Genomic DNA, 22,176 nt, shown 5'->3' with positions numbered 1-22,176 from the left:
GGATTTACCAATAACATTTGGAAGTTTTGCCTAATTTTAGTTATTCTCCATTCAGTTGTTTTTGTAATCATGCAGTTTTACACTACTCCACAAGAAAAAAATAAGTTAGATATGTCATTATTATTCAATCTTCCCAGCAATATCTTTGGACATATAAGACTTAGGGGTTGTGAGTTGCCTGGACCACCCAGAAAACTGAGGAACTATTAAATTGTTAAAAATCCAAAGAAAAACAAACACATAAGCAGCTGTGGCAATTTAAAAATACTGTACAATGTATTTGAGCATTTCAGTAAAGATTTCAGCAAGCAGTAACTCTTTCAATACTGCAGTGGAATTCTTACGTTGCAATACAGGGAACATCACTTTTATCATTATAATGTAGTTAAAACAATAATTTGCATACCAAGAAAAGGTCTTGTGTATGGCAACTTAATTCTAATATTTAGCAGATCTTTAAGCTGCAAAGATTAGTTTTTCTATACAAAAATTGTGTAGAAAAATTTAATTAGTGATGCTGTGGAATTTCCATATTCAGTTTATATTGTTCAGATTTTGTTTCAGAATCACTCCAATTTTTGTAATAATAATTTAATTGAGATTATTCACTTTGGCCACATTTCTTTTCAAGACGCTTTGTCTGTTTTTGGAAAACTACTCACTGGTATTTCCATAGCCAGGCTAACCTAATAAATCTAAGTGTAAGCTGCAGCCATTTATGCAAAACTTAGTAATGAGCTCAACTTACAAATATTGTCTATATAATCTCAGCAGATACCAGCTTTCAAGAAATTCTCAAGTTTTAGTGTTCTTTGAAGGATTAAGCTTAGATTTTTTTTCAGAGGTAACTTAAGTTTTAAAACATGCTTACCCTAAATGTTCCCTGTCTTCATACACTGAGGATTCCTCAACTATTTCTCAAATTTCTATAAAATTATTTTGAGAATCCTTCATTTGGTGAATACTCTACATGTGCATTTACAAGTTTTCCCCACTAAATTACGCCAGACATATTTTGATTTCCTGGAGGGAAATTCATTAATAAGAGCCAGCCTTTTTTAAAAAAAAGAAATATAATATGTATACTTGAACACAATTATCCTTTCATGTTTACATTTCTCTGAATTTTATTATGCAGTCATAACCAAGTCAAAAATACATAACAGTGTGAGAATATTAAGAACTATTTACACTGGTTTAAGGATGAGTGAAAGTTGTTGCCAGAAATGGGAAAGAATTTTTATTTGCATAAATGTATACATTTTTCAGCTTTTTCTATCACTTTTTATCACTTTCTGCTTATTTCCAAAGAGAATAGTATGTGTGTTTGTGCCTGCGTGTCTGTGTGTGCAGAAACAAAATAGAACGTATTGTACCTAAAAAAAAGATCGTTAAAAGTAAAGCATTCATCTATGCCAGTGCTTAATTCCCTTGAATAAGTGTTCCTGGGACTGTAGTCTTAATGTACACAATGTACGCAATGTTGACGCGTTCTTTTTTTGTTTGTTTGTTTAAACATTTACATTATCTTTAACAAAGATCATTATCTTTAAATGCTCTAATTACAAAACAGTAACATTGTAAAATACATTCTAGAATGTATTTTCTAGAATTCTAGACTTCTATCTAGAATTCCCTCATTAAAGAAAACATTTATAGTATTTGATTATAGACATTGAGGGCCTAAAATTTAAATAAAGTTATTCCTGTATTAATTTATTTGGTAAATGTATAGACCCTCCCCCACCTTAATTCACAATGAAAGCAACAAAAAAACAAAAAAACAAAAACAACCAGAGTAAAAATAAATAAAAATAATACAAAGTAGCAGCCAGAGAGGACTTACAATCACTAAAGTCCTGACATGGGCTTCCCACCTTATCAGGGCCCCGGGCTCAATGTTTTTAGTGCTTTGCAAAAGTATGCCTGATACTAGCCATTCGATAAACTAGGAATGGGGAAAAGTTAAGAAACAAGTTGGATTTTTAAAAAAAAACTGGTGCTAAAATCTACTGATCTTGCATAAAGTCACTGTAAGAAAGCAGAAACCTCTCTTGAGAAAAAAGAACTCAGTTGGAATCTGATACCACCAAAGCTGACTGTCTAATATCTCCTGAAGGGGGATATAAAGCAATAATATATAATTTTCTGGAAGAAATCAAGTTTTATCCTATGGGATTTGAGTAGGATATCTTATAAAAGAAATTAATATCTGCAGCTTTCAGGGCTCTCTTTCTTTCAATTCCTTAATTCCAGTACAAGTGAAGAAAGAATTGTACATTGACCAGCATTTTTAATACCATAGATCCTATTTTATGATCATATGAGGGCAGGAGACTTGTTTGAAGGAACTATTTGAAGCACATAGGAACAATAAAAGATAAAAAGGTTGTAGTAGGAAACAGAAATACAGTTTAAAATATTAACCATTAATCTAAAACATGAACTATTTTGTGCATCCCCCTACTTCTTTTAAATCTGTGATTATCCTAGCTATAAGAACGGAAAAAAGACAGCTGTTATATACAGACATTGATTCTTCATGTAAGGTGTGATAATAGAGTAATTTTGGTATTTTGCAGAGCAATATGATTGGCTGAATCTAAAATAGCCTGCCAGTAAACTAGGACAGTTTGAAAGAGTGTTGATTTTGATAAGGACGAAGACAGTGCTATCTTTCTGCCTGGTGTTTTTTTCTGCTAAAACTCAGTGTACATATCTACCTCAATTAGCAACCATTTGCAGTTACCACAGTTGTGAAAAAATAATTTGATGGCACACCCCTTAGTATATAGGTTGAATAATTGAAGGGAGAGTATATGTCACACTTGACCAGAGTTCTGATCTAACTTCATCTTGTAGTACTAGAGGTTTTTGTAAGTATGGAATATTTCCTAAAATATCTTGGATGTTGACATCTGTACTGTATAGAATTTCATATACTCTTCCATCTTTTGTGAATCAGATACTATCTGTCCACTGACATCACGTAGCACACTAAATTGAGATTGGAAAATCCATCAGAGTTCAGAAATCTTTTGGAAGACTTTCTTGATAGTTCTGTATCTGTTTTCATTCTCACTATCTTTATAGATGTCATAATGCTGCTTCTTGTTTCTTCTAACAGCCTCTGGAATTCTTTATTTCATTCCTTCATGAGATTGTTGTCTTTCTTGGCTTTGGTTTATCTTCCTGGCAATTTCCACCATGTGCTCAGTTATCCAGTTACTTTTTTCTGGTTTTTTTTTTTTAAATAAAAATGACAGTCTCTTTTCACATTTATCCTTAACAACTTATTTGTTTTCATTTCACATTCCTTTGGTTCACTATCAGTGAGGCACCAAACTGATTACTGATGTTTTCCTTGAAAATGGTGGGTATATGTTCAAAATCATATCATAGAAACATGGTTGGCTTTGTTCTTCCACTTTTGTTTAACTTGGAAACTGCACATGTGCAATTTGTGCTCTATTTGATAGTAAGACTCAGGCAACATTTTTATTTATTTTATTTATTTATTTGATTTGCCAATTGTTTACAAGATAATAAGTATAAATGTATACATAGTTGTGAATACATGAAATGGGTACATATAAGAAAAATAAAAGAAGAATAAGAGAAACAATAGGACAGGGACGGTAGGCACGTTGGTGCGCTTATGCACGCCCCCTACAATCTTTGCTATCATCTTTGCTATCATCACTGAGCTCTGTCTCTGCATTAATAGTATACTCTATTTGATTTCTCTGTGCTTCATCTGATGTTGTTAATGTATATAAACATTGTTTTAGTTGTTTAAGTTTGGGTTAGCAATGAAGAAATCACTGGATTGGCAAAAATCATTCTCCTTCATTTTGGTTTCCTTGGCCTTACAGCCCAACAACTGTATATTTTCCTCCTTAATGTTTCTAATGTTGGCATGCCAATCATGAACCTCTAGCAAGTAATCTTGCTAGCACGTTCTGCCTATTTCAAATTAAATGTGACTATAAAACCCATCACTTCCTCCTCTTCTTCATCAGTGGTTAAAACATAAACTTGTCATCTTAAAGAGATGTCCATGAAGAATGATTTATATTATTTGGTCACTGACTATATTGAGGCCAAGTACTGTTCTTGCTAAATGAAAGCATTGCCATTCCCTTTTTTCCCCATGTCCTGAGTATGATCTTCTGACAGAATGTGTACAATTCCAGTCTACTTCAATCTGCAGTTATGTAAAATATCAGTGCGTAACTAATTCATTTCTTCTTTCACTGTGTTGTGTTTTTCCATGTTCATACTTCTTAAGTTCCATGTTTTCACTGTAGTCTTACAAGTTTGAATTTTCTTTTCCTGCATGGCAACGTCAGTTTTAATCTGGTCATGTCAGAAATATTAGTACTCCAAAGGATCCTCAGGTCTTCTTTAAAAAGTCACTTCCTTAGTGAATGTGGTCTAACCTGAGAGGCCTATCGTGCAGCACATTATCAATGATGTTATGTTGTATGTTCATGTGCCTTTCTTAGTACAATACAGGTGTGGTTTACCATTGCCTTCTCCTATGAACAATGAAAAAGAATTCTTTATTGGCCAAGTGTGATTGGACACACAAGAAATTTGTCTTGGTGCATGTGCTCTCAGTGTACATAAAAGAAAAGATACATTTGTCAAGAATCATCAGGTACAACACTTAATAATAATCATGGGGTACAATAAGCAATCAAATCATACTAGGAAACAGTCAAAAATTTGTTAGGATACAAACAACAAAGTTACGGTCATACAGTCATAAGTGGCAAGAGATGGGTGAAAGGAAGGGAGGATTAATATAATAGTAATGCATAAAATAAAATCATATTTATAGAAAAAATATTGCCTTTATCGATATCATAAAAGCAACAATCCATTTCCAGCATATTTCTATATCCCTGCTACCAAAATATAAATGCTTGCTTCCTTTAACCAGGCAACTGACACAACCTTCACTCCTTGGGTGACCCTACTGGGAGTGTTTGCTTTTTCTGATCTAGCAAGTAAAAGTAGGAATGCTAGTGGGAAAGGAAATTCAGCAATGAATTGCTGTCCTTCACTTGTCTCTATTAAACCTGTAGGGATGGCACTGCTAAAGAGATTTATTTCTGAGGCAGAATCGAGATTGGCTATTTGAATGGAACAAATTATGCCACCATATTTTGGCTACCTTACAAACTTGAGGACAACATAGTAAGGTGTCGGTCTTGATAAGCCTCTGTTTTAATTGAAGGCAATCTGTAGATTTGGAACCTACTTATGAGAACTGAAATAAGTGTCTTTTTAATCCTCCTAGATGAGATACCAGGGATTATCCTATGCACAGAAAGAATAATTTTAAGATGGTGTTTGAAGCATCACAAATCTGTTTCCTTTTCAGACTTGGGAATAAGTTGTAAATCATCGGCTATTTGCTATGTAGGAAACATTATAAAGTAGTCACATTTCTTATTGCTTTGGAACTAGTAAGTGAAGTCAAGCGCAACTGAAAACAAAATTGTAAACCTCGAACAAAAAATACTGCCTTGCATTTAGTTTAGGAGAGGCTATATCCAAAATTTGTTTCTCCTAAACTGGAGATAAAATGTTGGAGGTGGTGACCACAAACTATTAGGACCATCAGAATATTTTAGATAAATACATTTATAAATATTTTTCCAATTTTCTTATTAAAGTTGACTTTTACCAAAGGTACTTTTTCGAGTGGCAACTGGACTTTCTGGTTTTTCTTTGAAGACATTTCGCTTCTCATCCAAGAGCTCTTCTTAAGCTCTGACTTTGACCACTTTCTCACAATATCTTTAACTACCCAATTCCAACATTCTATGATTCTCAACAGCCAGCATTTATAGATATGGCTCTCATTTATCTCTGTAATTCCTTCCTTTTTCGTGTTCACTCTAATCTAATTGCAGCAGCAGATTTTTCTTCAAAAATCATTATCTTTTTTGTAGTAGTAGTAGTAGTAATAGAAGAAGAAGAAGAAGAAGAAGAAGAAGAAGAAGAAGAAGAAGAAGAAGAAGAAGAAGAAGAAGAAGAAGAGGAGGAGGAGGAGGAGGAGGAGGAGGAGGAGGAGGAGGAGAAGGAGGGGGAGGAGAAGAAGGAGAAGGAGGAGAAGGAGGAGGAGGAGGAGGAGGAGGAGGAGGAGGAATCATGCAGGGATTCATTTTGGTACCAATGTTGAGTAGTATCTTCTTAAAAATAGTCTGCTGTTAGGAAAAAATGACTTTTCAAACTTTATAGTGAGTCTAAAGTTGGTTTGCTTTTTTAAACACTGCTTTTATTTTAGCAGGACCTTTTATCCAATATCTGAAAGAAGGGTTTTACATTATAGTAAAGGCAAAGGTTCCCCTCCCACATATGTGCTAGTTGTTCCTGGCTCTAGGGGGCGGTGCTCATCTCTGTTACAAAGCCAAAGAGCTAGTGCTGTCCAAAGACGTCTCTGTGGTCATGTGGCTGGCATGACTAAATGCCAAAGGCGCACAAAACACTGTTACCTTCCCCATCAAGTGGTCCCTATTTTTCTACTTGCATTTTTACATGCTTTCGAACTGCTAGATTGGCAGGAGATGGGACAAGTAATGGGAGCTCACTCCGTTATGTGGTGCTAGGGATTTGAACTACTGCACTACCGACCTTTCTGATTGACAAGGTCAGCGTCTTAGCCACTGAGCCACCACGTCCCTTTCAACCAGTATCTTGCTGTAAAACTCTAAAACCTGGTCTGTCTTCAAGTACTTCACCCATTTTCAGTGTTTACTTCTTAATGTATGACATAGCAAACTAGAAAAGTTCCTTTCTTGATTAAGTTAGACAATTCAGCGTATTGATTGATGGTATGTGCCTAAGAGATTCATCAGTTATTTGCTTTCCATCATCTGTTTCCAAAACTCTTTCATGAAGAGGGCAGTGTTAATGAATAAAAAATCAAAATAGACTTTCCAAAAATCAATTTTGTTTTATGGAACTATAACTCCACAGTGTTTTCATTAGTACAATGTTTAGTGACTCATTTATATGTGGTGACCATAATGAGATTTTTATTCAATCTGTTGATGATACCATAACTTCTAATTATACCCACACTTTTAATTTCCAAAAACTCATTCAGCAGATTTCTAGAATCACAGAAAATAAATCATAACTTTCTGTAATTGTTGAAGGCTTGTTCCTCTTTCCAGTAGAGAAATGGAATTCTTTAAAAAATATAAGCATCATCTTAATTTGTTCACACACACACACACTCACACACACACATAAATATACATATATATTATACATTATATATATAAAATATGCTAGTCAGATATTGTCAAAATGTACCTAATTTGTTTCTGTGAAATGTATCTACTAATACAAGTTGTTTTTGTACATATATTAATTCTCTTGTAGCATTAGGCCATGAGACATATATTATGTTAGATCTGTTTTTAGTTTTTCAATTATCTCCATTAATCTCAACATGTATTTGAAACAGCTGCTGCAAAAGGTCCTTAACAATTGTGTGGTGAAAAAAAATCCTGCTGCTTACATTTTTCCTCATAAGTTAGCATTATATGATGTACACATTTGTTTTACATTAATGCCCTCCCAAACAATCCATCCATTTGTGTTCCAGAACAGAATATTGAAGCACGAGCTTTCTAATAATGCAAACTTCCAAAATAGTCAATCATAGTTATCCATTGTGTAAGCAAAAGGCAACCGCAATGATAAACCTATATTTCAAAAAAGTATCTTTATGTAAGATTCTGCCTGCCTTCTTTGTTGCCCCAATCAAGCTGTCCAACATTTAATAAGAAAATCTGTTTTGTTCTTAGTGCAGAGTAAATTAGATTAGGCTAGCCTCAGTCCTTCGTTGTCTACTGATTTGGTATATCTGCAAGATTTGATTCATCAGATTCAATCAAAGCTATGGGTAGCATGAATGTGTATATGTGTGAACAGCGTGAATACATAGCTAGATCGATCTCTTCCATAGAATTCCCATCTTGATGTTTCTCATATTCTAGGAAGCTCATGATCAGTGGGAATGTGGATTCTTGTGCCAAATAAAGAAGTTGAGACAGTAATTTGCTGTAACAAGTAATTTACTGTAACTTAGACTTATATTCCACTTCACGGTGCTTTAAAGCCCCATCTAAGTGGTTTACAGAGTCAGGATATTGCCTCCGATAATCTGGCTCCTCATTTTACCAACCTTGGAAGGATAGAAGATTGACTCAACCTTGAGCCAGTCAGGATTGAACTCCAGACTGTGGGCAGAGTTAGCCTGCAATACTGCATTCTAACCACTGCACCACCATGGCTCTTACCTACTAATACCTAGTAATATAAATACTGTCACATCGAATTTGGACATTTAAGGATAAATTTATAATACCACTTCAGAATCTTTTTCTTCCTTTTCTTGTTATTGTTTGAGTCAGGTTTTGGCTGAAGACCATAAGGAATGAAAATAGTTAGGTAGGTAGATAGGTAGGTAGGTAGGTAGGTAGGTAGGTACGTAGATAGATAGATAGATAGATAGATAGATAGATAGATAGATAGATAGATAGATAGATAGATAGATAGATAGATAGATAGATATTATTTTAAAACAAATTATTTGACAAATTATTTGAAAGCATGCAATAGTAATTCAATGCTTCAGTTTTGACATATTAAATTGGGGTAAATTCAGGAAGGTTATAATTGTTAAATAACAGTTTGCAATAGATTAGATAACTTGAATTTGAATGTATGTATAAGCACAATCTATACTAATTGTGGTTAAGTATAATTCAATGTCTTACAGCTGTATTTCAACACCTCGAAATTCCTTTAGCATTGAAAACACGAAACATAACAGAAACAAAAAAGCAAATATACTAACAAGAATCTTTAAATTATGATATGCGGTTATTTTTAACAAAGCTGGTTCTGAACAGAACCTACTTTTCATTTGCCATAATGTTTATAAAATGATGAAGTTGTAAGGAAGTTATTCTATATTTAAGTAAGAAAGAAATTGTGATATTTCTCCAAGAGGCCTTGATTTACCATAGTCAGCGTACAAGTAATCCTTGCATAAAGGCTGCCTTGCTTTGTAACTGCTTGAAGTTTTTAGAAGAAACCATAATAGATTTTGTTTGTTTGCATCCTAGGCATTTTATAGCTCATTTTAACATGGTTCCATAATCTTGAGTTTAGATGGTATACAAACTTTTCTAACATTATGATGATGATATACATATACAAAACCATGAAAACCTTGCTTTCTAGAATTAACACAATACATTGTGTTTGTACAACATGCTGTGCTTGAACCAGCTTCTTTATAGTATAGCATAAAGTTGTCTTGGTATAAGAATAGCATATTAATTTGCCTTATATTCCATTTTATGTTTTTCAAGTGGCCATTTAGGTTGAGGCATATAGACAAGCAGCTTGAAAACATCATATAAGGAACATTTGAAAGAAAAAATGCCAATTTGCTATTTTTATTCATGCAAGTTATTTTTATGTTCAGGATTGCTTTGAAGGAACCATATTACAATCACCAGTCAAAATGTCTAATTAAAAAAACAACAACAAATACAATGGATTTTTTTCCTTTTAAGAAACCTATTAATCATTTTCTCACACAATAAAAAGCCAAGTAATTTCCAAACCTATTTCCCACAATAATTTTGTAAAACATTCCAAGCAATGCTATTTCATCAGCAATTGTTTCCTATGTATTTCCTTTTCCATTTTTAAATGTGTTTCTTATCCCAAATAACAAAAAAAGAAAGAAAAAAAATCACGTAATGGCTACATTTTGTAATTCTTTCTTCAGCAGTAATCCTTGCCTTCAAACTTGTTGGAAAAAAACTGCAGCAGTGGCTGAAAAGCCCTAGCTTTCTTTGCAGCAATATCTTTCAAAACAAAGTAGAAAAAACGAATGCACTCTGTTTAATCAGATGCAGTATATTTGATGCCATGGCAATAAATACCAGTTCTGTCAGTGTGGCCTTCTCATAAAGCACATTCACTAGCTTTGGAAGCAGCTGTATGATTGACACGTATTTTGTCTCTCAGACTTTAATAGATTTTGTGTGGAGGTTTAGCCTTGTTTGTTGGAGGACAGGGTGTTGATATATTGGAGAAGAAACTTAAATCTGAATCTACTGTTGATCCAGAATGCATAACTGACCTTGATTTTTCAGAGGCTGGGTCTAAATTTAGTGTATAACTACTCACTAGGCCACTGTAGCTTCATAGCAAAATCAGCTTTCTCAGGAAGCATTCTTGAAGCTTTATTCTCTCCAACTTTGTAAGTGAAGCTAAAGAAATAGTACTAAATACACTAACCTAGGAGGGTGTTCCTGGATTGCTTGGAGAGTTCCTACTGCTACCCCTCAGAATAGATTATCCAACTATTCCGTCTTTTCCTTCTGAAAGAAATAGATTTGTAGATAAATGGAGGTTGTTAGGGATATACACCCTAGCAGAATGTGCACGGCAGTCAGGCAGGCAGGCAAATATGTGAGATAAACGTTGTTGTAGTTTACACTCAGTAAAACATATACAATGCTAGTTAAATAGTTTATTACAGTAAGATTTATAGCATAGTCAAACAGTCCATATATCATACACTAGTTCAGTCCGTCCGGGGATTAATCAGTTGCAAAGTTCAGTGTCAAAAAAGTGGTCAGTAAACTTACAAATATCAGTCCTGTAATATATATATATATATCAGTCCTGTAAAATAATTTGCAGTTAGAGATATGAAGAAGTCAAACCTACTTTCTTCCTTCAGCAACAGCAGGGAAAACACGCAGTTATCACACCATCGATCCATCATGGTCAGCAAGCTATCCAGTAAGCCAAGCAATCAATCAAGTTCTCTTGCTCCCTCTTATGGCGATTTTACAACCACCGCACCCAAAATTACATGCTTTGCAGTTAAAGTGACACACACTTAAAATCACTATCATAGTCTATATATATTATTTTACCCAAACTACGTTAGGTAACCATGTTATTCCTAACAGAGGTAAGTGTTGGGTGGGGGAACCCTCCCCATGAAATGGGAATGATTTAATGTCATAATCTGACATATAATACCACTTTATTAACATTTTATTAGAAGAAATTATGCTGATGAAAAATTAGATTTTGGCACTACAAAACAGATGGAATACATGCATGAGCAACCATATTTATATTGTCCAAGACCAACTGAGTGAAAGCTAGTAATTACCTTGTTCCAGTAGTGATGTGTAATATTAGTACCCATCAAGCAAAGGAATTTGAACGAACAGATGTTGATCATGTAGAGTTCTAAAACATTTTTATAATAGTTGTACTAGAGGAGTTAGATATTCATTAGGGAGAGATGAAGTTGTATCACAAAATTAAATACACCATTTAATGAATGAAACAAATATTAAGGACATAAAGAGGGCTTTCTGATGTTGATATGAATTTAATCAGAAAAATTCCCATTGGATGATTTTAAAAATCTAATACAGACAATGTTAATAAAGTTACTGCTATCCAATTTGAATGTTGCCATATAAAGTAAGTACTGAATTAAAAGTTTGTGGAAATTTCATTTTAAAAGTTGGTTGGTTGGTTAGTTAGTTAGTTAGTCAATATAGCCATCCCTCTCAAAACAGTAACTCTGAGCAGCAAACAATCAAAAACAGTTAAAACAATTAAAACATGATACATAAAAGAAATGAAATACCAATAGCAGCCAAGAGATATTATACTCCGTTGGTGTCAACATAACTGGGAAATAGGACCCTTCACATACTCAGGGCCCTGGATCCTGGTACATTGCCATGTCTTCAAGGGCTTTCAAAAGGCCAACAGGGTAAGGTTCATTCTAATCTCTAGAGGGAGAATGTTTGATAGAGCAGGGGTTATAAGACACATCACCTGGTCCCCATCAGCCAACAAGTCTTGCTAGTGGAATCCAGAGCCTATCAATCCTGGTGGGCCAGATTGGATGGGTAAAACAACTGGGTCCCTCACATAACCCGGTCCCAAGCCATGAAGGACTTTAAAGTTGACAATCAGTTAACATGCATCTGAAAGCACACTGGCAAACAATGATGACTCCAAACCAGTGATGTTAATGTGTCATGTAGCCAACACCATTTAGAACCTGTGCAGTTACATCCTGTCCCTGCTGAACTTCTGTATGCTTCTCAAGGGCAGCCCTATGTAAATTATGTTGCACTAGTCCAAATGGGAGGTTACAAGGGCATGAGAGACAATGAACAAAGCTTCCTGGTCCAGATATGAGTGCAATTGGTGCACCCAAGAGGTGCAAAATGCCCTCATGACTAATACCTGCTCCAGTAGGAGCTGTGAATCCAAAAAGACCCCCACATTGCACACCAAGTTCATCTGAGGCAGTGCCACCTTATCCAGGAAGCATCCAAAGCCACAGACTTGCTTGGGCTGAGTCTAAACCTAACGTGCCCATCCAGGCTCCTCAGCCTCCAGGCATTGAGATAAGATGTTCATGGCATCATTCAGGCAGGAGATACAAAGCTGGGGATCATCAGCATATTGATGAAAGCTCACCCTAAAGCATTGGATCACCATAGATATCTATCTTCTCAGTAGAGGCCCATATAAATATTGTAGTTGCACAGGATATTGAACAAAGCTAAATTGTATAGTTGTTCCTGAACTATAATTTTTCAGCCTGAAGGCATTCATGTTGGTTCTTAAACCTTTCCATAAGTGAATAATTTTATTTGCTTTTGTAGGGTGATAAGTAGCTCTTTGGGTCTACTTTGTAATACACTAGTATTACAGTTAGAGGTGTGAATTACCCTTTGTATACATGGACAATGTTATTTTAAAAAGTCCATTGTTAGTTTATGCTCAGAAAATTATAGCTTGTTATTTCATCTAATAGGAAACAGTTGGGGAGCCTTTTTTCCTGCTGTTGTGTGCTATTAAACAACAGATCAATAAAGGATCTATTGATGCCATCACTGGAAAAGCAAGATACACACTTAATGAAGAATGGTTATTGAGAGAAAACATTGAAGCAAAGCCAAGGGTAAGAATCTCCTTTTTTCTTTTGTTTTTAATAAAAATGTATTAGTTACTTTTACAGTTTCCTATGAGGCTTTTGTAACCAGGACACTTTAAGGTTTGAAAGCAAGTTTGCTGCAACAGGGATACCTCTTTTTGAGCATGCATCTCTGTTCTGAAATTCAAAAATGCATCCTGTTCCTAAGCAACCACCACTAAGGTTACTTATTCCCTTGATAGACAAAGTGGTTGAAACTGTGACCAGAGACAAAAGGGACAGCAGGGATCAAATCATGATTTTTCTAAGTGTTCGTTCAGTTAGCAAGCTCCCCTGAGATTAGAAAACTTCTTCCCAAACTAAATTAGTTTTTTCACTTACAAGTCTGGGTTTGTTTTTGTTTTGTTTCTCAAAAAGGTATGTCATTGGCCTTTTTAGTAACAGCAGCCCCAATGACATATCAATTTCCTTGAATTGGAGGACAATATTATATACAGAAGGATTTGGGAGAGGAGTGTTTTCCAATTTAAGTTTATGTGTGTCAATTGTTCCACTCAGTCATCTAGCAAAGAAAGACTCCTAACCCATTGTTTTACCACAAGTATACTTTACTAAAGCATAAGTGGTTACCATAGCAAAACTGGAACTGGCATTTTCGCATACAAAATGGTAAAACAATGGGATTTCCCTTTTCCCCGGCCATCTCCCTGTTATCAATTAATGTCCAATTGGATGCTTGTATATTGTTTGGTTATGGACCCTCAGTTCACGGGTTTTCCAGCTCTGCATTCCGATGTGTGACTTTGGGCTGGTTGGTGTTTCTCAGCCCCTTCCACCCCATTTCTTCCTACATTCCAATCCTCTTCCCCCCTCCACCCCGTTGCTAATGTCAGCTGTCAGCTTGTGATGCTTGGCTAGCAGAATGGCAGCCATGACAGTGTATTAGAAAAGATAGATCTTGAAAATTGATCATGTCTAGTGAGATAACTAGCCAAACTCCAAAATCCTTGAGGTTGACAAGTTGGAATGTACCCAAACTACAGTTTTCTTAGGAATTGTGTAAATTAGATACCTCTTGTCCAAATATTGCTACTTATTCTGTATTACAGATGATAGCAATTGTGCAAACATATATGAAATATGCAATTCTTTAAAATATCAGTGTTGCTAAGACCTGAAAGACAGAGTATATATCGAATCATCAATTCATAGCTGATGAAAACAGTTGTTTGTTATTCAAGGTTTTTAATACAAACATAACAGAAATTGTACAGAAAAATTATGCTATTTTGTAATTCTACTAAAAATTTATGCTGATTATAAGCCATGCTAGGTGGAGGAATGTGTTAAATTCAGCGTGTTAGCAGTCAAATCTCTGAAAAATGAAAATTAAACTCTGCATTCAACTGCAATTGTGGAAATCTGGAAGGGTTGTTCCAGAATCAGTGGGCTCACTCAGAAGCTACGATGGTTTAAATGAGAACAGTTTTGGGGGAACTGAACCCTTTGCCTTATTGCCATATCCCTGTTCCTAACCAAACAATAATTTACAGTGCAGAATTGAAGGGCAGATTTGTCTTTCATGAATAACCCCATAGGAATAAATTGGGGGAATGTAATTGAGTCTTTGTTTACTGGTGACTGAAATAAAAAAATGAATGCACAATTAATTCTATTCAGAGATATTGTTAATAGCACATAAACAGTTCACAATTGATTCGTTTTTGAAAATGCATAAATAAAAATATGTTTCCATGATATAAGCAGAACTGTCTACAACTTGCAATACTTATGACAGTATCTTGAGTAGTTGAGGTCAGGGAACAGTGGTACAAACCTAACCTGCTGTCATAACAATAATTATAATTCATTAAACTTTTATACTTCTCATCTCTTAATAGCTCTGGTTTATAAGACTTCAGATATGTAGGACTGAATGTATGCAATACAAAAGACATCATACAAGTAGTTTCTGACTTCCAAGAGTTCATTTAGTGACCATTCGAAATTACAATAGTGACTTATGACTGTTTTTCACACTTATGGCTGAGTGTTGCAGCATGCACATGGTCATGTGATCAAAATTCAGTTGCTTGGCAACTGATTAATATTTATGAAGGTTGCAGTATCCCAGGGTCATGTAATCCCCTTTTGTTACCTTCTGACAAGCAAACTCAATTGGGAAGCCAGATTCACTTAACAACTGTGTTACTAACATAACAACTACATTAATTCACGTAATAACTATTGCAAGAAAAGTTGTAAAATAGGGCAACATTCACTTAACAGCAGAAATTTGGGGCTCTGTTGTGGTCAAGGACTAGTTGTATTTTGCTGTCTAAAAGAGGAAGGCAGTTTGATTTGATGGCTGAGGTGTTGGATTAGAAACCAGGAAACCATGCTTCCTGTTATCCCTCGGTCATGAAAACCAGCTTGGGGGGGTGGTGTCTTGTAGAGAATCATTCTCTTTCAGCTGAACCCTTGTCACAGGTTGTTGTAGTATGCAAAATAGGAAGTTGGAGCATTAGAAATGTACCCCACTCAGAGGTGGTATTCAGCAGGTTCTGACTAGTTCTGGAGAACTGGTAGTGGAAATTTTGAGTAGTTTGGAGAACCGGCAAATACCACCTCTGATTGGCTCTGCCCCCATCTATTTTCTGCCTCCCGAGTCCCAGCTGATTGGTTGGGTCTTATTTTGTTGCCCTGCACAGGAGAACGGAGCTGGAAAGCAGGTTAGTAGGGTGGGGAGGGAATGGGATTTTGCAGTATCCTTCCCCTGCCACTCCCACCCAGTGACGCCCACAGAACTGGTAGTAAAAACCACTGACCCCAGCTTGATTTCATCCAAAGGCAGAATAACAATAAAATAAAATGCTCTGGGGAATCATATTCGTAAGATATCATCAACTATACATTCTATTTCACATTTTTTATGAACATACTGTACATGATCATATGTAGTCACACTACTTCTAGCTGAATATTGTTTTAATGGAATAAAACCCTGAATAAAATATTCAGGAATAGAATCTTGACATGTTCAGTTATCAAGAGTAATCTTCAACTAATGTCTATTCCCAAATGGAAAAAAAAAATAGTTTTCTCTCTTGATGTCTTTTGCTCCAACTAACGAAGACATTATAACTACTTAATTCAAAAGGAGCACAAAAATGTAAGAGAGAACACTATGGTTTACAAATGCAAATTCTCATAAATACCTTCTTATTACTACAAATGCTGCATGGGTCTGATTATTCCAAAGAGCAAAATAAACTAAAGCTTTCTTAAACTGTGTCATGTCCAATTTCATTTAAAGATGCTCTTCTGTATTTTTTTAAATCCAACTATATTTAATAAGCTAAGATACAAGGCAGGGGGATTTTAGCAAAGCTTTCTCCCTAATGTCTTTTTTTTTTAATGTGTGGGGGTGTTTTTTGTCTTGTAGAGAAGTATTTCATCATATCAACCCTCATTTGCAGTCTGAGGTAGTTAAGTTAAGACACATGACTAGGTTTTATCTGCTCACATTTATGAGAACTATGTCAATGCAGCAGTGGTAGCAACAAAGAGACACTGGAGCTCAGGTTGCTAAATGTAATTTCTACTTAGCCCAGAGAAGAACCAAGGTCATTTATTATGTAGTATTTCTATGTTACATCTCTCCCCCTCTCTGCCTCCCTCCCTTCCTCACAGAGAGAGAGAATTCATCATCATTCTTAGACAAAGTTATCAGTTGCCATTCATTATACCCATATTCACTGGTACTAAAAATGAATTTATGGAAGAAAATGGCAAGTGCATGGTATGGTTCCTGTATTTCAGACCTTAAGTTCATAGACAGACAGTTCAAAGGGAACTTACAATGTTCTCATACTACCTCGAATAAAACAGTCAATATGAATTTACTGAACTATAAATCAGTGCTTTAGTTTTAAAATTCATCTCCCCTCACTCTTTCTTTTAATATATGGTAGCTAGATTTGCCAAGAATTCTTGGAGTCTATGGTCCATAGGCTTTTTATGTCTTATAACTTGTGCATATCACCTACAACCTTAGCAATTGTCTTCCTCCACAGAATCTTAATGTGTCTTTCCAAGGCTGTGGAATGGACTCTCTGAGCGTTCGAGTAATGGATACAGATACTCTCAGTCAAGTTAAAGAAAAGATACTTGAAGCCTTTTGCAAAAATATTCCATACTCCCAATGGCCAAGAGTGGAAGATGTTGACCTAGGTAAGTAAGTTTTTTTTTTGTTCAGAAACACCAGTTTTTTTATCTGTTGGGTATGAATGCTCATCATATACAAGATAATGCTCAGACATGGAATATCTTCCATTAGTGTATTTCTTTGATCCGCTGCTTGGGAATTAAGCACTGCTTTAAGAGATTTGGTATTTGTTTTGTTTGTTTTCAAAAATTCACTTTGCCATTAAAAGTGCTTATGTTACATACAAGCAAAATAATCCACAAACCTAGAATGCCCCCAGGAATGAAAAATGACAGAGATGGGTTGAATTAAGTTGAAGTGTGTGTGTGTGTGTGTGCTCTTGAATATGTAAAAGATTTAATAGAGATGTCACTAAGGAGATACACTTGGCAGGACCCAGAAGAAGGGCCTTCTCTGTGGTGGCTCCCTCTCTCTGGAACGTCAATTCCCCCCAGAGATTAGAATGGCCCCCACTCTAACACTATTTTGGAAGGCCCTGAAGTTGTGGTTCTGCCTGGGGAACCCAGAGCGGGATGGAGTCCATTAAATGGCTAGTATGAACGTATGTTTTCGCTGTGTGTGTGTGTGTGTGTGTGTGTGTGTTGTGATTTTTTTTTATTTTTCCTTTTATTATTTTTATTTCTTTTATATGGTATTTTTATATCGTTGTAAGCTGCCTTGAGTCACCATGTGCGAGTAGGCAGCAATATAAATTTGCTAAATAAATAAATAAATATTGAATGACCAAGCCATCAAATAAAACAATGAGGGCTAACTTTCAGCAATGACCCCAGTTGTGCCTCTTGGTCATGTTCAGCAAAACAGCAACTGGAACATAAAGTACTGTTGCTAGTAATTGCCAAAAACTAAAAAAGAGATCTTGTCAGAAGCAAAGGTAGCAAGCTTTATTTCCAAATGTAAATGCTGGGGGGTGTAGAGAAAATGGTGATATTCACAGGGAGCTCAGCAGTTTCCCTCCTCTGAAATTAAAAAAAACAGTTCTGAGGAAAAATGCTAGCTTTACAATTAATTAATAGATTTTTTATCTTTATTTATGTTCTCTTTAGTAAGTTGTTCATCTGAAATTAACTGAATTTCTATATAAAAGCATTCAGGGTTAGACAGCAAAAGCAATTTGCTGTACATTTTTTAAAATCCAGGTAGTTGGAAATCAGAGTGCTAGAAAATCTTCCTGCAGACATCTTTTCTTTGCATATTCTCTAAGTATGATAGTATTTTTATTGGTATAGATGGGACAAAGAGGGTCATAACATCCAAGTAGAATACAGGGATTACAAATTATCTTACTTGCAATGCTCTTAAAAGATTTCCTACCATGGTTACTCACATGTGAGTTTAATGGAATAAAAATGCTCTTTAAATCCCCAGAGCTCGCTACAGGAGTACTCGTTTCCCAAATCACAAAATGTGGCATCAAAATAAGAAAAGTGATTTATATTCTTGCTAACTAACACTTTCTGTATTCCAGGCAACTTTCTTACTTATTCCATTTTCTTTTTTTAGAATGGTTTGCTACAAGCACTGACAGTTACATCCTCCGGGACCTTGATGACACTTCCGTGATGGAAGATGGCAGGAAAAAACTGAACACCTTAGGACATTATAAGGTAAGAAGTGTCATTGCTCCAAGAAGTTCTGTCAGCTGGTGCTCCATTCAAAATCCAAGAAAGAAATACTTAGACTCCTTTAATCAGAGAAAAGATATCTTTTACTGGAAATCAAGTGGTAGCAACAAAAGAATTCTGAATCTGAGAAAATGGGCGCGTAAATCACATATACAAAGTAATGGCAATGTTCCCACCCCCAATAGTTCAATTGGCTCATCCAGTTAAAAGTTGTGTATATCATCATGTGGGCATCTCCAAGTGGTGATGAGGCTTCTGTCCGTTGACCTTGACATAGTTTGATAAAGGGTTGCAGCTCGCACAGCATAGGATAGAAACCTAAGCAAGAATGTACACCCCAGCTTATACAATGCTGGTTTGTAACACCTCCAGCTCACTTCCCATAACCATTCCCACTCCCCCCTGTTACTTATGACAGCCGAAAGATGCAAAGCAAAGGGAGAAAAATTCGGCCCTCCTAGAAAAGAGACGTTAGTCTTAAAAAAGATAAAAATAGAAGGTAATAGAAAATATACATGTAACAGCAACATACTAATATTTAGGGTTTATCAGGATATTTAATACGAAATGCCTTGATAAGTGTAGGAGCTCTAACATCCTTCTCATTCACCCACTCAGCCTGGTAAGGAGGAAAATGTTTCCAAGCAACCAAATACTGGAGTCGACCCCTTTGTTTTCGAGAATCCAAAATTTCTTTAACTTCAAAATGTTGTTCACCTTCAATTAGCAATGGTACAGGGGGATCAACCCGAGTTGGTCTCAAGTCGGAGGTATGTTCAGGTTTTAACAAACTAACATGGAAAACAGGGTGGATCCGTCGAAGAGTTTTTGGTAATTTCAGTTGGACTGCCACAGGGTTCATAATTCGTTCAATTGAGAAAGGTCCAACATACTTAGGTCCAAGCTTTTTGACTATTGTGTAGTCTGCAAATATCTGGTGGATAAAAAGACCTTGTCACCCACTTGATATGGTTTTTGTGGAGTTCTCTTTTTATCTGCAAATTTTTTATGAGCTTGATGAGCATCATCTAATGCTTTACGGGTAACCGGCCAGGTAAGCTGAAGCTGTGTTATCCATTCATCTAATGACTGAATGTTAGGTTTCTCCCGTGGAAGCTCGGGTATGGGTACAAAGTCTTGTCCCGAAGCTACTTTAAACGGAGTAAACCCAGTACAACTATATACCGAATTATTATATTCCACCTCAGTGAATGGCAATAGGTCAGCCCAATTATCTTGCTGATAATTTATACAACATCGAAGATATTGTTCCAATACCGAGTTAGTCCTCTCACAAGCCCCATTGGTTTGTGGGTGGTGGGCGGAGCTTAAGCCCTGGGTGGAGCCCAATAACTTCAGGAATTCCTTCCAAAAGTTTGGGGTAAACTGGACACCCCTGTCTGAGATTATGCGTTCAGGAACTCCATGTAACCTGTAGATATGTAAAATAAACAGTTTAGCCAACGTTTTTCGCAGATGGGATTTTCGGACAAGGTATGAAATGTACCTGTTTGGAAAACAAATCGGTTGCTACCCAAATAACTGTATTCCCCCACTTTCAGGTAATTTCACTATAAAATCCATAGAGATTTCCTTCCATGGAGCCGTTGGTCTAGCCACATTTTGTAGTAAGCCTGCTGGTTTACCAGGAGGCCGTTTGGCTGAGGCACAAATAGGACAACTAGCTACATAAGTCTCAATGTCCTTTTTCAAGGTAGGCCACCAAAATTGCCTTTTAACCAAGTGTAAGGTTTTCACAAATCCAAAATGACCAGCGGCTTTAGAGTCATGAGCTGGCTGTAATATTTGGTTTCTCAGCTTCGCTGGCACATATAATTTGGCCCTCACCCATGCCAATCCATCTCTAACCGTATAGTTATTTGAGTGAGCAAGGAACCAATCATCAAGTTTTAGAGCATCTCTTAACTGTGCAGTCAAATCATTTGATAAATCAACCTCCTTCTTTTTCTGGGCTCTGGTAACCACTGGAGCTGCCAACTGTTTGGTTGGGACAATCGGCCGTACCACTTCTTGGCGAGCACTATTATATTGAGGTAATCTAGATAAAGCATCCGCCATGAAGTTCTTCCCCCCTGGAATGTACTTCAATGAAAAATTAAAGCGCTTAAAGTACTGCACCCAGCGAACTTGCTTGGGAGACAGCTTCCAAGGCGTTTTCAAAGCCTCCAAATTTTTATGATCCATCCACACCTCAAATGGGTGTTTCACCCCTTCTAAGAAATGCCTCCAGGTTAACAGAGCCCAACGAACTGCAGAAGCTTCTTTTTCCCAGATGGCCCATCTTCTTTTAGTTTTCGTTAGTTTACGGGAAGTATATGCACATGGTTGCAGAGTCCCCATCCCGTTTGCTTGTAGTAACACCGCCCCGACTGCTATGTCACTCGCATTGGCTTGGATTACAAAAGGAGCGTCCATGTCCAGGTGCTTGAGTACTGGTTCAGCAGCAAACAGTCGTTTCAGCTTCTCAAAAGCGGCTTGACATTCCATGGACCACTCCAGGGGTTTACTAGGCTTCGGTTTCACCTCGCATTTGGTTTTTAGGAGATTTGTGATCGGCATTGCAATCTTCGCAAAAGCAGGGATAAATTGACAGTAAAAATTAGCGAATCCCAAGAAACTTTGAAGTTGTTTCCTGGTCCGGGGAGGGGCCCATTCCAAAATGGCATGAACCTTCCCCGGATCCATTTCTATGCCATCATGTGAGATGCGATAACCTAAATAGTCAATTTTTTCCTGGTGGAATTCACACTTGGACAACTTTGCATACAGCTCAGCAGCTCGAAGTTTTTCCAGAACTGACCACACTAGTTTCACATGTTCATCACGAGTCTCCATGTAGATAAGAATATCAACAAGATAAACCAACATCCCTTTGTATAGATGTTCATGCAACACCTGATAGATCATTTGCATGAATACTGCAGGGGGGCCCTGTAGGCCAAATGGAAGAACGTTGAATTGGAAACAACCCATTGGGCAGTTAAAAGCAGTTTTCCATTCATCTCCTTCCTTAATTCAAACCTGGTAGTATGCTTCTCTCAAGTCAAGTTTTGTAAAAAAATTCCCTTTGGCCAAGTGGGCCAACATATCCTTCATCAAGGGGAGGGAGTACACGTTCTCCACTGAAATAGCATTCAGGTTTCTGTAGTCAACACATAAACGAAGGAAGCCATCTTTCTTTTCACGGAACAATACTGGGGCTGCTACCTGGGGTCTAGCGGGTTGGATGAAACTACGTTCCAAATTCTTATCAATAAATGACCGCA

General features: G+C 36.4%; 1 protein-coding gene across 2 annotated transcripts in view; it reads left to right on the top strand.

Annotated features, from left to right (window-relative positions):
* PLXND1 (plexin D1) overlaps positions 1-22,176 on the top strand; it is a 180,526-nt gene that overhangs the window by 122,098 nt on the left and 36,252 nt on the right. For both annotated transcript variants that reach the window (XM_026678521.2, XM_026678519.2), the window contains exons 26-28: positions 12,917-13,063; positions 17,113-17,269; positions 18,768-18,871. In XM_026678521.2, the coding sequence (XP_026534306.2) occupies positions 12,917-13,063; positions 17,113-17,269; positions 18,768-18,871 (408 nt within the window). The remainder of the gene's footprint in view (positions 1-12,916; positions 13,064-17,112; positions 17,270-18,767; positions 18,872-22,176) is intronic.

This window comes from Notechis scutatus, chromosome 2 (assembly GCF_049901735.1).
Source record: "Notechis scutatus isolate UNSWTSFEM ecotype Mainland chromosome 2, rNotScu1.2, whole genome shotgun sequence".
In the NCBI taxonomy this organism is placed as follows: Eukaryota; Metazoa; Chordata; class Lepidosauria; order Squamata; family Elapidae; genus Notechis; species Notechis scutatus.
The sequence above is the reverse complement of the archived record's forward strand: the minus strand, read 5'-3'. Positions and strand labels throughout refer to the sequence as shown.